This window comes from Chanodichthys erythropterus, chromosome 2 (assembly GCF_024489055.1).
Source record: "Chanodichthys erythropterus isolate Z2021 chromosome 2, ASM2448905v1, whole genome shotgun sequence".
NCBI classification, from domain to species: Eukaryota; Metazoa; Chordata; class Actinopteri; order Cypriniformes; family Xenocyprididae; genus Chanodichthys; species Chanodichthys erythropterus.
The window spans coordinates 5,988,462-6,004,295 of record NC_090222.1 but is presented as its reverse complement, the minus strand read 5'-3'; the positions used below and the strand labels follow the sequence as shown (position 1 = coordinate 6,004,295).

The 15,834-nt window shown below is 38.3% G+C and overlaps 1 protein-coding gene across 1 annotated transcript in view; it reads left to right on the top strand.

Moving 5' to 3' along the window:
• Nucleotides 1–15,819, top strand: part of rprd2b (regulation of nuclear pre-mRNA domain containing 2b) — a 28,848-nt gene extending 13,029 nt beyond the window's left edge. Inside the window, exons 2-10 of the mRNA XM_067400389.1 lie at nt 10,997–11,126; nt 11,203–11,372; nt 11,932–11,984; nt 12,081–12,207; nt 12,289–12,464; nt 12,727–13,012; nt 13,116–13,415; nt 13,539–13,739; nt 13,858–15,819. Coding sequence (XP_067256490.1) covers nt 10,997–11,126; nt 11,203–11,372; nt 11,932–11,984; nt 12,081–12,207; nt 12,289–12,464; nt 12,727–13,012; nt 13,116–13,415; nt 13,539–13,739; nt 13,858–15,815 — 3,401 coding nt within the window. The 3' untranslated portion in view covers nt 15,816–15,819. The remainder of the gene's footprint in view (nt 1–10,996; nt 11,127–11,202; nt 11,373–11,931; nt 11,985–12,080; nt 12,208–12,288; nt 12,465–12,726; nt 13,013–13,115; nt 13,416–13,538; nt 13,740–13,857) is intronic.
• The last annotated feature ends 15 nt before the right edge of the window (nt 15,820–15,834 follow it).

Here is a 15,834-nt window from a genome sequence, read left to right as displayed (position 1 = left end):
TTTTTTTTTTTTTTTAATTAATAATTTAATTTCTCTGCCTAAATTCTACTCTTAGACCATAACTGTTCTATAGTATTTATCTCTGTTTTAATTTGTATATTCTTATTTTTGCTGTCTGTTCACTTGTCTTTAATAATGTTTGATCTTTATTAGTTAGAAGTTTTTGCTGTGGTATCAAAGTACTTGGTGTTCTGTAAGTAATAAATGGGAAGCAAAGTTACATTTGCCTCAAAACCCTCGTTTTCATTTGTATTTTATTTATTTATTCTATTCTTGCGGATTCTAAAAATGATCCGATCCATGACTCAAAAACCATAATATGATCCAAACCTTGAGTTTCGTGATTCGTTGCACCACTAGAAATAATTCAGATTATTGGTACACATGTAAACATAGTCAGTGTTGTGAATAATTGGTTTAGTTGCCTGAGTTTTAACACATCGGTTTACTGGTGTTCATTCAAACTCTTACTTTCGAGTGAATGAAGTTATCAAAAAAATAAATAAATAATAAAAAATGAATAAATAAATTGGCTGTGTACTGGAGTGACACTACAAAAAGGGAGCACCAGCTCCGCAGAGAGTGAGCCAGTTTTCAGGAAGGACATTTTTAGGAATCTGATTACACACAGCATGAGTTACAATGTATAGTAGAATGTCTTTGACTAAAGTCAGATGACTCCACCCTTCTCAACTAAATGTTTGTCCTTTATCATAAAGTGTCAGACTTTTCTAACCGCACCCAATAAATCACATGGGCTTCTCCAGTGCCAGACTCTTATGACAGGGCTAGAACACTGACTCTTTCTAAAGTTTAACAGCATTTTGTTTTTTCCCTTGATGGTTGATTCCAAATGCTACTTTAAGTATTAAAGCCCCGATATACTCACAGCAATGTTCTTTTTTTGGTCCTTTGCTTAGGGGTAAAAAGAAGTTTGAACTCCAGTCAAGTCATGTCATGCTTATTAATGAGTCAAAATCTGCTAAATGTAACAAATCATGCAAAAAATCATTCCAATAAAATCTTTTATTGTAAAATAAAGCATTTTGTCAAATTTTGATAAATTTCGATGGCTTTAGTCTTTTAAACAACCCAGAAGGTATTGATCAAACTACAATTTATAAAAAACACCTGTGATGTTCCTGAATCTATGCTTATGAGAGTCGATTAGGGGGGTGATTCCCACGACATCTTAGTTCCAAAGATTTCAAACCTGCAAATTTTAAAAATGTTTGCATCAACTAATTTATATATAATATATATTTTTAAATTAACATTTTTATTTGGCTTGGATTTGATTTTTCTCATTACCGAAACAACTGCTGCCATTTACAATCAAATATTTTTATTATTTTTTTTAAACCTGACATATTTTCAAAATGTGGCAAACCTTAAAGAACATATTGTATAGATTCTGCACATGCATCTAAAAGCAAACTACTATTTTTCCATTTATTAAACTAGGGATGTCCCGATCACGTTTTTTTTTGCCCTAGAGTCCGAGTCATTTGATTTTGAGTATCTACCGATACCGAGTCCCAATTCTATACTTCTATAATACATAAAAAAGAATAAAGAGCGAAAAAACAGATCCAGGGACAGTGCTTTTCAGGTTTTTCAGGTATCGAACAGTAGTTCTCATGTACAGAAAATGGATTAAGTAATCAAATATAAAATATCACTGCATATTACCTTTACTGTATAAAATAAATAAAGATTGATCATTATTGAAGTTACAAAAACTATTCAGTCAAGAGCAGTGAGCGATTTCTTTATTTGTTTGTTTGGTTTGATTTAACATTAAAAACAGGCAGCAGGAATATTTTTTTTTCCCCTATAAGACATGCACGATACATATACTGTTACACATGCGCTGTCTTTCTCGACTATTATACGTTCACTTAAGACATAACCGGCCATGTTTGCTAGGATACTCGCTAAGACGGGCATGTTGACATAATTTTTGTATGAATTTGTCTGCTGAAGCGCAAGACTTGAAAGAGAACTCAGTATTTGCACGCTGACTGAAATAAGCTTGTGCGCGCAAGCTCTCTTTCGCGTCTTGTTCTTGAAGGTTTAAATCGGCAAGTCTTAAATGAGTTTAGTTTAAACACAGATAGCACCGTGTGCTGTTCAGGTCTCACCTCTCACCGTTTTTTTTTTTTTTTTTTTTTTTTTTTAAATTACTACTGATTACTACTCGTGCTTGAACTTTAATAACTTTAACTAACTTTAATATCCAAAAACCGTTAGGCCAATGTTATATATTTTGTTCACTTGAGTACTTACAATATCCCAAATGTTTCCAACTATTTGTAAATCATGAGAAAATTTTAACCAAGGCTCCGGGATGTGTGAGTAGCCGCCTGTCAATTGCGTCACACCCGTGTTACCCTCGGTTTCTGTTTTTATTTTGTAGAAAACCATGGAAACACCAAAGATGCTTTAATATATTACATGTTTTAATAGACAAGGGCACAACTGTTAAAACCGCTCTAAAACTTGGCATCATCAAGCTACGCCTTTGTTTTGAATAGGCCTCTAGCAACCTCTAGCAGACAAAATTATTACATATTGTACCTTTTTAATGGCAGTGATTTGTGACATTATTCTTTTTAGAAAATTCTAACATGGGATTCAAAAGGATCCAAACATGTCTTAAAATAATCCCATGTAAAGGGGCGGTCACACTGCACTTTTCGTTCCATTGACTTCCATTCAAACGCATGCGAATGCGTCAGACCGGAAACCCAAGCTTGTGCGAAAAAATTCGCATTTCGCTGCGTTCAGTTTGGTGAACTCTGACCTGCGAATTCGCATGACATGAAGACGTGCGACCAGTAGAAGATCGATTCGTCACGGCATGACCTCTTGGCTGAATTAAAAGAATTATGTTTTGCAGTAAAGTCGAGTAGGTTCTATATTTTTACATTTTAAATGTATTACTTTAAGTTATGTGTTGAATTCATGTTTATAAAAAAGACGCTGTAGACCGTGACGTCATATCACGACCATTACAGCATCCGGTAAAATTTTGCACGTTCAAAGTCTAGTGCGACCGCGGCTTAACTCATCCCGTATTGCAAGTGTTTCGGTATTCAAAGACTGTAAGATTCACTTTTATAGTGCAATAAACCTGTGTTTTCTGTTGAGTTGCTTTGTGAGGACTAATTGTCTTCAATTTGCACAATTTGTCTCTACACCTACATTATGAGCTGTCCCAGTAAATCAAATGGTTAAATAAACATACAATGTTTATTAAAAATGTGAAATGGCAAAAAGTTTTCTGTGAGAGTTTAGGGGCTAGGAAACAGAAAATATCAGCTCAGTATAAAAATAATTACACCTATGGAAAGTCTTCATAATGATAGATGTGCCAACGTGTGTGTGTGGGCATCCACATTTGTGTAGACTTACCATCACTTTTATTTTTTTTTTGTTGTAAACTTTATATCTGAAATTTGTCACCCTAGCGTTTGCTAAAGCTTCCCAACAGTTAGAAAATAATATTTAAATTAATAATTCATAATATATATTTATAAATAGCCTGTATGATTACATTCTCATTACCGAAACAGAAGTTCTCTCTACCGCATCTGGCCTTAAATTGTAGCGGTAAGTGAGAATGAGGTACCTTAGCATATTTTGCTAACAACAAAGAAGCCATGATGATTTAGCCGATTGTTGCACGTCCTAAAGATCTTGCCCGGTCATAACCCTTCATTCCAGTGATATTCTTCTGAGCTTTTCTCTTTTATATTGTCTCATCTTTCTGTCTGCATTCTTTCTTCAAACCTTCCTCTTGCTCGTTCTCTCTTTCGAAAGTCATACGCCCCCTAATGCTGATTGGTTACACGTTTGTTGTTGTTTGCTGGTGTGTCGGTCTGACTAACTTCCAAACGGCATTTTTCAAATATTGCTTACCCCACCTTTGAACCAGTGAAAATATGAAAACTAAATTAAATTCAATATGAACTAAATTCATATTATAAGGTGCATGTTTATAGTTTGGGTTCAATTTTTATTTTCTACTTAAAGACAATTTTGTGGCCCCGATATACTTATAACGATATACTATAAACAAAATCAAAGAACGAACTGATGTGACGCGATTTAGAACAAAATCAGGCCAAAACGAAGCTCGTTGTGTGTTCTGTTTGGAAGTTCGAAATGGCTTGCCAAAGCTAACTTTCAGGAAAAGTTCACTCCAGCTGCAAAACACCTTCGTACTACCATTGGTCCATGACGATAACGTAATAGGAGGTGTGCACCGAGGCTCCGCCTTCATTCGTGTGGAACTGTGACTAATTTCGTCTGTAGAGTTTGTTGAGGTAAGACCTCCACGGGTGAAAACATGAACACACTGGATAGCCCCTTTATAGTACAAAATGAAGTTGTGCTTCTGATAATATGAGGCACTGACACTGTTCTTCTTGTTTGATACTGTAAAGCTGCTTGCTTTTAAGCAATCTATTGAATAGTGTTATATAAATAAATGTGACGTGACTGGAGTGCTAATTTGCAGAGCGTGTGATAATAATTCAAATGTAGTTTCTCAGTCCTAAACTACAATCATCTGAATCAATATGTAACTGAAATTAAGTTAGTACCTTGCAAATGTGAAAATTCTGGAGTGGGCTTATATGTGTCTGACAGCACATTATCACAACTAACATAAAAACTGAACATTGGCTCCAAATAAAAATAAATAAAGTAACAGTAACAGATGTGCATTTGCTGAGAAAGCGATAATTTCTCACATAATGTAATGCTCACTTATATTTGATACATGACACATTACATTAGACATGCATAATATTTTGCTCCATTTAACCTAACAAGATGCATTAAACTGGCTGATCAACCTTATGAACATAATAAACAAAACTATTTTGATCATTTATAATAACGTTCATTAATTATGAAATAGACCAGATGTTTTTTCAGACCAGGACAATACTTCAGGAAAATTGTGATATACATGAAAGTATTTGGTGAGGGCTTTTGCTCATGATTATGCAACAAGGTTATGATTGTTAATGAAAATAAAAACTATCAGTGAATCAAACACAAAATTGTCTTTAAGTAGAAAATAAAAATTGAACCCAAACTATAAACATGCACCTTATAATATGAATTTAGTTCATATTGAATTTAATTTAGTTTTCAATCACATTAAATATTGAAGAACAGGTTAAGTAAAAATACAACGAATATGCAATTTAGTGAATATATTTAGCAAAATGCTCTTATATCTAAGTTCATATTTCTAGCTGACTAATGAGTTTTTGGAAATTGAATGCTTTTCTGAGGTAAATGTAACATTAAGTGACATTGTTTACAAGCTGTTTTATTGACGCGTTTCTGTGGTTGAAACACTAGTGATTACAGGTGACATTATGTGGATTTCTGTAAGTTGTACTGTATCTCTTAATATACCTTTTTGATGTTTATTCATGTTTATTTATATATTGCTATAGTAGCAGAAGCTAGGGTCAGTTCATGTGCGATGCACACTGCTTCGCATGAATAGCAACAGTGATCTGTCACGCCACATTAAAGAGCACCACAACGGTATTGTATGAATTTCGTAATAAAAATGACAATTTAAAAGATTTTTCATATCAGATTATCACAGTAATGAACAACAACATGCAAAGTGTGAAAATGATAATCTCAGGTGCTGATTATGTGCTTAATTTAATGTTAAAATAATTTAAGTTTAATATGAGTATGATTTTGCGTGACCCCTATATAGCCATACTGAAAGCGACTAATTCACCTCAGATCTTGAAAATAAATTAAAGGAAACAAGAACGTTCAAACTGTGAACTCAGTGTGAACAAACAAGGGTATTCTATGTCAATGATTGTATCAGTCACTCAGTATGTATTTTTAATAATGTTAAAAAAAGTGTAATTTATGATTTTTATTTTATTTTTGTGAGTGCAGTACGCTTGCAGAGATAGCTCCACCCACACACTTCTGATTGGCTGTCATTTTTAATTGATTTTGTCGGATCTCATTGTTGCGTCTGGTGTGGACAGATAAATTGTCGCTGGAATCGTATATCGCATCATGTCTGGTTAGGACACGGCATTAGCCTAAGTAGACTGTAGAAGCACTTAAAGGTCCCGTTCTTCGTGATCCCATGTTTCAAACTTTAGTTAGTGTGTAATGTTGTTGTTGTTGTTAGAGTATAAATAAAATCTGTTAAATTTTAAAGCTCAAAGTTCAGTGCCAAGCGAGATATTTTATTTAACAGAAGTCGCCTACATCGAACGGCCAGTTTGGACTACATCCCTCTAATTCCTTCTTTAATGACGTCACTAAAACAGTTTTTTGACTAACCTCCGCCCACAGGAATACACAAAAAAAGGGGGCGTGGTCTTGTTGCACTCCCACAGAGAAGAGCAAGAGTTGCGTTTGTAGAGTTTGTCGCCATGTCGTCGAAACGGTGTTATTTTTATCCCGCAGTCCAATCACCTTTGTTTGGCCTTCCCAGGGATGCTGTACTTGGAGATCAATGGTTACAATTTATGTTTAACTCGGTTCCCGAAAATTATAATTGAGGTATCCTTACTGCAGTAGTTAATGTTGGACGGCATTGCACATAATGGCCACAAGAGGGGACTATGTTTATGTATATGGCCGTTTTCCGTATGAGGTACTCTTCTGAGTGAGTGCTAACGTTGTACATTTTCTGTCGCTGCTTGTGGAGATTAAAGAGTTCAGTCTCTCGCGAATTATTGTCTTTTGTGTTCATTCGGCACAACACCACAATAATCCACATGTAAAACTATGTGCAGCACACGTTATGGTAAGAGGCGTGACCTTTCCGGGCAAGGAGCGCTAAGCTGCTGTCGAATCACAACACAGGAACTTCTGGCACAATCAGAACTCGTTACGTATTTCTGAAGGAGGGACTTCATAGAACAAGGAAATCATCAGCCCGTTTTTATGACAGTGGAAACAGCGGTATACAGATAAGTAAATTATGTGGAAAATGCTGTGTTTTTTACACGCGAAACATGAACACATGTTATATTGCACACTATAAACACAATCAAAGCTTCAAAAAAACACGAAAAACGGGACCTTTTAAGATAAAAATTAAATGCGCAATTTTTTTTAATCAAAAGATTTCACCTAGCTTTCTGGCCATTTCTAGTGTTAGATAATCTATTATAGCTTGTCAAATTTGCCCCATTTGGGTGTGAGCAAAAACATGCAGTTTTTGTGTCCTTTTAAATGCAAATGAGCTGCTGCTCCTGGCCCACTTTCCAAAAGAGGGCGGAGCTTTAACACCTCACGCTTCGGTTGCTCAACAACAACAAATCTGGAGAATCTCACGCAGCCAAAATGAGGATTGTCAGTAACGGTGTTCAGCCTTACATTGTTCAAACCGGAGTCGACACTGATGGAGAGACTCGGGAAGAAGTTACAACTTTTAGAATGAAGCTGGACGTTTCTAAACGTTTCTATGTAGTTGCTGTCGAGTTGATTCAACTCATCCACTAGCATGTGCCATCATGTTAATCTTTTGTGCAAATTCAGCATGAATTGACCCTCGTTTGTGAAGCAGTCCGGCGTAAAATGACAAGTTAACGCTTCATTTTGTTCTGATGTTTGTGTTGTGTATTTATGTGATTTAGTCTCATATGTATCCACCTGTTTCCGCGGGGCGCTACTGTAAAAGAGAACGTGGGTACAACTTCCGGTGAGGCGGCGGAAGTAGCATACCAATGGTATTTTGTGTTCTAATTAGCGAAGAGGCTAAGTGTTTTTTGGATCATTGTTTACTTTGTAAAGTTTCAAATCTTTATGAGAGATGTCGTTACAGTGCTCAGGGACAACATCTCAGTTTACTACATTAATATCACAATACAATAAACAGTTTTCGTGCCCTTAATTGCTCTTTACTTTACTGACCTTCCACAAAAGTGCTGCTGCATGACTACAAGATCATCCTGGCCCTGCAATACATGAACAACCCGCTGTCTGTGCTTCCTGTCACTGATGCGAGCACCAAAGCCTTATGATGTTATTGACTCCTAACGTGTGGTGCGTGCCAGAGCCAGTCGTGTTTCCACTGCATGCGATGCTAAAGGCTACTTATGTTAACCACTGCGATAATACACTTATGGAAAATATTAGAGACTGCTTGAGGAATGAAGACAGTTCTTATGTGATTATAATCGTGTATTTATTTGGTTTAATGTTTTATCTGTCTCTTCCCTGTGCCTGTTGATTCCTGACAAATGCATATTTAATTTATTTTTATTATAATATTCTTTTACTGTCTATGCATGTTTCACAGATTCACACTACGGTTAACTCGTATAACTCATAACTCTTGTTGTCTGCTCATGAGCTCCCTCTGTTGCTCTGGCTGAAAGGATCAGGATAGATAGACGGAGATCGCGCAAACATCCTCGGATATCAATCATCGCATAATTTAGAGGAAAATCAATAGAAAGTCTCAGAAAAGTGACGTAAACATAGGGTATGTTATCAATATATTTCGAAATGTGTAAGCCTTTAGATTTAAAAGCCTTACTGGAATTGTTTTTTGCATTCTTGTGATCGCAAATAAATGGAAGCAGGCGCAACTGAATAGGTCTGTTTTCTTTTTATGTCAATATAAATATCAGTTAGATTTAGCATGATTGATGTGCACTCCTGACATAAATTAATACATTACTATTACTGTAACATTTTTTTATTGTAAAACATTGTTCAAATATTGATGCCGGAATCTTAAATCTTTAAGTAAAAGACAAACGTTCGCAAGTTTGGATCGTTAAATCTTGAATCACTGTCAACTGTTGAATGAATGAGTGTCACGTCCAGCTTGTTTACTTCGAACCGGAAGACGCTCCCACGTTTGACGCAAGGCCTCATGGGCCGTAGGAAACTTGTGGATAGGATGCGTTTAGGTGAACAAAGCATGTTGGTTTACTGGTGTTTACTGGTTCATTCACTGCTCAGTTTCGTTTCCTGTAGCTCAAGTGTGTCAGTCCTGACTGATTAATTTAGATTTGATTATACAAAACAATCATATTATTTCTAGAGTTGTTTCTTCAAAAAGCATTTAGTACATTTATAATATCTTGCAGTGTTCTTTTGTTGTTTTTTTTAATTCATATTTTTTGTTGACAGTATTTTGTAAGTATATTTGGTGCTAAGCAGTGCTTGCCACACATCTTTAATTCAAATTCGGTTTTTGCATCTGAATGAGCATATTTGTTCAATGTTTGAATTTTAATTTGATAGCCCTGTGTAATTCTGGCTGTATGTAACTTATTCAGTTACAAAAACCCATATGTCTATTTTGATGGCGCATAAGATGTGAGACCACTTCAGCATCGCTTGTCATCTTCAGTGTTGGATGGATTCTCAGCACTTGTGAATCTATGAAAAATATTGAATAATTATCATTCGCCAGCTATGTGACTCCATATAAAACCAATAAATTGTGAACAGTCACTTAAAGTAGCAGTGTTCTTTGAGAGAGCAGCTCGGGCGCTGTGTGCAGAGACACTGATGCATACATCATATTCATGGCAGATTCACTTCAGCTGCTCTCTATTGGCACCATATACAGTACAGTCCAAAAGTTTGGAACCACTAAGATTTTTTTATGTTTTTAAAAGAAGTTTCGTCTGCTCACCAAGGCTACATTTATTTAATTAAAAATGCAGTAAAAACAGTAATATTGTGAAATATTACTATTTAAAATAACTGTTTTCTATTTGAATATATTTGACAAAGTAATTTATTCCTGTGATGGCAAAGCTGAATTTTCAGCATCATTACTCCAGTCTTCAGTGTCACATGATCCTTCAGAAATCATTCTAATATGATGATCTGCTGCTCAAGAAACATTTAATGTGTACAATTTTACAAAATATTTGTGTAAAATATTTTTTTTCAGGATTATTTGATGAATAGAAAGTTCAAAAGAACAGTGTTTATCTGAAATCTAATCTTTTGTAACATTATAAATGTCTTTACTGCCACTTTTGATTGATTTAATGCATCCTTGCTGAATAAAAGTATTAATTTCTTTAATTTCTTTTCAAAAAAATAAAAATAAATTCTTACTGACCCCAAACTTTTGAACGGTAGTGTATAATGTTACAGAAGCTTTGTATTTCAGATAAATGCTTTTCTTTTGAACGTTCTATTCATCAAGGAATCTTGAAAAAAAAAAAAAAAAGTACACAACTGTTTTCAACATTGAAAATAATCATAAATGTTTATTGAGCAACAAATCAGCATATTAGAATGATTTCTGAAGGATCATGTGACACTGAAGACTGGAGTAACGATGCTGAAAATTCAGCTTTACCATCACAGGAATAAATGACTTTGTCAAATATATTTAAATAGTACACAGTTATTTTAAATTGAAATAATATTTCACAATATTACTGTTTTTTACTGTATTTTTAATTAAATAAATGTAGCCTTGGTGAGCAGACGAAACTTCTTTTAAAAACATTAAAAATCTTAGTGGTTCCAAACTTTTGGACTGTACTGTACATAAATGAGATAAATAGCGCAGTAGAGATCTTTAAGTTGAAATTTTGGTAACACTTTATAAGTATACAGTAATAAAGTACTTATAAATCATTTGGAAGCTATTAGTTTTTTTGTCAATTCATAGTTTTATACTGTCTATTGTAGTCTCTACATTGATAATATATTAATAGACTATATACAAATGGTGAGTTCTTCATTCATTGTCACTGTAATTAACAAAATTATTATTATTTAATTAACAACGTAGAGACTGCAATATATAAACTATGAATCAACTATAAACTAACATTTTGCAAATGATTTGTAAGTTCTGTTACTGTATACTTATTATAAAGTGTTACCAAAATGTTTTATTTCTTACGCATGTGCCTCCTTTCTCTTTCTATTATATTAGTGCTACAGTCTAATTACAAATTTTTTCCCCATTTTCCTTTTGTTCTTTATGCAGCGGATGCCAATCACAGGCTAAATCTCTTCTACCTTGCTAATGATGTCATTCAGAACTGCAAAAGGAAAAACGCTATTATTTACCGAACCGCCTTCGCTGACGTGCTGCCGGATGCCGCCCTGCTGGTCAAGTTAGTAAATCGTATGTGTTTATGTGTGTGATTGGTACAGAAGTATATTCTGTTCTGACTCTATGTGTGCTTGTAGGGACGCTAAAGTGTGCAAGTCAGTGGACAGGATCTTCAGTATTTGGCAGGAGAGGAATGTTTATCCTGAGGAGCTGATCTCTGAGCTGAAAGCCAATCTGCAGAAGAAAGAGCGGGAGAAGGAAAAGGAAAAGGAAAAGGAGAAAGTGAAAGAGCAACCTCCTCCTCCTGGTCAGTTTTTGAACTGTATGCTTCAAGTTTCATTGCTGGAGTCAAGTCTAGTGCAGAGGTTTTTAAACTTGCCAGAGACCCCAAATATAATGATCCTCTTTAAGGGGACCCTCTTTCTAAAAAAAAAAATAAATAAATAAAAACAACTTCATTTTTGTATGAAATTAGGGCTGTCAATAGATTCAAATTTTTTAAACACGATTAATGCACACATAAAGTGAAATTAAGCATACACAGTTGGTCTTGTTTAATGTTTATTTTGTCATCATTTGCTATATCCAGCACAGTAAACCATCAGATTGAAGACTGATTCTCTCTTTGCAATATTTTCAAACACTTATTTGTAATTTGTTTTGTGGAAAAAAATTAATGTGGCTGAAAATAAATGAAGTACATAATGTATTTAACATTAAGTAATACTTAATAGTAATGCAATTAAAATCCAGTATAGTTTGGTTTAAAGCACTAGCTATACAATAAATCTTAATGCATGAAGTGACCAAGTGTTAAAATAATTTCTTAACTTGACCATGTGTTTCCCCCCCCCCCCTTTCCGCAGCCCCAGTCAACCCCAAATCTGCTCTGAAGTCTAAAATTGTTGCAGAGTTTGTAGTAAGTTATGATATGTCTTTAGGTTTAGCAGAACCTTTGCTGCCTCTTTATTTTTGTGTTTAATTATTAAACTAATGTGTTTTTCCTCATTGTCAGCCGCATGATTTTGTAGACCGGCTGATGTCATACAAGCACTCTCTGGACGAGAGTGATTTGAGAGAGAAGCAGCTAGCTGCTCTCAGAGTGGACGTCTGTAGCACTGAGGCCCTCAAGAGGTTAAAAGGTAATGAAATACTTCCCAAAAACTGCACTATATTACTGTGGAAAAATAGGTTAATCAGATTCTCTCTCCTTACATCCACAGATAAAGCAGGAGGGAATAAGTTTTCAAAGGACTTTGAGGAGGGAAGTACAAAGTTGCAGGAATTTGTGACGTTCCTGGAGGGCCAGATGAAGGCAGGACCCCCACTGCTGGAGGCACTGGGAAATGCAGACATTTTTTACGAGATGCAGTACAAAGAGGTCAAAATTGTTGCCAATGTGAGTCCACAACTCTATACTAGATTTGTTCACATACTTGTGAACACGCTTGCTTTGGCAAACACCACTTATTACACAAAATATTTGAAAAATTTAATGTTCTCTCTGAGGTTAGACTTCTGTTCATCAACCAAGCGGGCATGGTTAGTGCCTGATTCCAGTGTCAAAATGCCAAATATTGGCCTATTGATCTACTAACAATCAATTTATATCATGTGTCCTAATATTGTGCTTCTCTCAAACCCCTCACCGCTTCTTGTAGGCTTATAAAGCTTTCGCAAATCGCGTGTGTAGCCTGAAGCGTAAGCTGGATGCTCTGAAGGCCACACTGCCCAGTCTGGATGATTCTCCTATCCCATCCCCCTCCGAGGATGCCCCGTCCCCCACTGGCTCAGAGTCACCATTCCATGGCATGAGTTCCAGAAAGAACACAGGCACTGGAGATGGAAACGGGGGGAAAGGATTGGAGCAACAGAAGGACAACAGAGATATTGAGGACATGGATATGTCTGAGGAAGAGGAAACGACAGCAAACGCTGGAATCGTTGGTGAGAGAAAGCAGAGAGGAGGGGAACAAAATAAAAATGTTAGCATGCCATGTAACAACACAAATGTATTGTTTTACTGACGTAGTTGTTTTTTGTCCTCTAGTTGATGAGAGGAAAGAAAAGTCAGGTCTTCCATCTGTGTCCAAGATGACTAATGCCTCCGCAACAAAAAGCTCCCAGATCACTGCTTCTAAACCATCCCAGATTTTAGCTACTCCCACAAAGACGGAGTCTGGGTCATCAACCAATCAAACACCTCCTGCAAACACCTCACCCATGACCACCACACCTGTACCAGCCCCTGTCGTTAGCCCCTCCCCCCTGCCGGTGAACTTGGCCAATGTGGATCTGGGCAAGATCAGCTCTATTCTGAGTTCTCTCTCTAATGCAATGAAAACCACTGGTGAGTTTTCCTTTTGCAGAACGGGCTCCAGAAATAAAAAATAAATAAAACTGAAAAGAGTTTGAGAAGACTTGGTTCATTATAGCTCCTTTCATGAGTGTTTTCTTCTTTCTCAAAACCAAGGTGTCAGTCCTGTGTCTCGTCCTTCCCCTGGCACACCTACCACACCATCCAACCACGCCTCCTCCAAAGCTCCTCCTTTAACCCCTGGCAGCATTCCCTCATCCAATCCTCTGGCCAACATCCTGTCCAAAGTGGATTTCTCCCCTGAGAGCATCTTGAATGTTCTCACCAAAACACAGACTCACAGCCCTAACCTGCAGGGTAGGACCCATTACACCATTTTTTTTCTAATCTGTTTGTCAGTGGAAGACGGGGAGGGTTTGGGAAACCTTTTTGAACCAGCAATTAATTTGATATATATTAAATCTGTATCTTGCAGGTTTGTCATCTCTCCTTTCATCAGCTCGTTCAGGCTCTCTCACAACTCCAGACTCTGGTCCATCTTCATCTGCTACTATATCCTCTTCAGCCATCACCAAAGCTGCAGCAACCTCCAACACAACCACCCCAACAACACCGAAGCCCCTAAAGCCCACAGGCAACAGTTTCAAGCAAGAGTCTGAGCAAGAGAAAGGGAAAGAGTGGGAGAAGGTGAAGGAGAGGGAAAGAGAGAAAGAAAGGGAACGAGAAAAGAAAGAGAGAGAGGCAGAAAGTGAGAGCGAGGCTGTGGCAGTGCCCAGCTTGGAGTCTAAGATCAACAGTTTCCTTCAAGGGAATCCTGGTTTCAGCGCTCTCGGACTTGGTCTGGATGACGTGGGCAGCAATAGCCCTCTCCTAGTTGGTGGGGACAATCTGGACGGCACCCCTGTCCGAGATGAAAGCGGTAGCACGCCCACTCAAGACGAAATCATGGACTCACCCCATGTCCTCAATGACCCCCAGAGTGCAGGTCTGTCTGGAGGGCATAACCTTTCACCTACAGCCTATCATAGTGACCCCTGGGATGCAGTGATCACTCCACGAGAGACTCTGGGAGAAAATGAGCGGAAAGATAGGGATTACCGCACCCCACCATCCTCAAGACTTGCTGCCTTTAGCCCAAGTGCGACTAAATCGGTCAAGACTGTGACCAAAACCAATGATGAAGAAGGGCTGAAGAGAAAAGGAGTGGGTTTGAATGTTCCATCAACGGCCATGGTGCATGATCAAAGAATCAAATCAAAGATGGACGTAGAGGGAGGGAAAAGTACAGCCTCCCGCAAGACAAGTGGAGGATCTGAAGATGGAATGAAAGACAAGGAGAGGAAAGTTTCGGCTGACAATGGAGACCACTACCATCGCATTGAGACTCTTGTTTCTTCATCCTCTAATGAGGGAGTGGCAATCGAAACCCTCGATTACGGCAACCGCATTCAGACGGTGGAAAGCATCCGCTTGGTTGGAAGAGGCCCAAGAAGAGGAAGCAGTGCTGGTTCTAGAGTGGGTGGGGCCTGGTATGAAGAGGAGGAGTTTATGGAAGCCCCACCTCCACATCGCCCTCGTAGTCACAGCCATGAGAATTCTGAAGAAATGGGATTGGTCCCTTCTCTTCCTCCACCTCTTCCTGCTCATCCTCCGCCCCCTTTGCAGTACCCACCTCCACCCTACGCAAACGAGGACCATACACAACCTTCTCATGGCATTCCTCAGCAACATCCTCCCCCTCCTTTTTTTCCCTCTTCTATTCCTCGTGTCCCACCACCACTTCCACCCATACCTCAAACCCCACCCCCTCCTAGAGACCTCCTTTCCCCAACCTCCTCTGTTATGGTTGGTGGTGTCCTTGTACACATAGACCGAGTCCTACCCTACCCACCTGTTAACCTTCGTCCCGATGGAACGGGACTTGGAGGTAGCGGCAGTAGTGCCCCTCCAAGAGGCGGCAAACCCCAACTCCCTTCCTTGTTAGGTGAACCCCCACGGCCAGGCACGGTGAAAGAGCAGTTTGCCTTGCGCCACGCCCCACCTCTTCATCGCCCTGGCACCCCTGGAGTTCCCCCACCCCTCCTGGGCAGAATTCGAGAGGGCCCTAGTCCCACACCACCATCACCCTCTACCCCAACCACACCTACATCCCCAGCAGGTGAACCTCGTCCACACTTGTCCATCCCCAACCGCCTACCCTTCAACACCTCAAATAAGAGACCCCGCCGCCCTTCCTCCCCTCTGCCCCTCCTTCACTTACCAAACCAGCATCATGCACTCCGTTCTCCACAGTTTCCCAGAGGTTCCCTGCCCCTAACGCCCCCCTCCCTTAACCGTGAGCCCGTCCTGCCTGGGACAAAACGTTCCGCTGCCAATTTTGGCAGTGGGCCTTTCAACCCTCCCAAAAGACCATTCTTGCCCCCTCGATATTAGCATCTTAGAATGAGTGCTA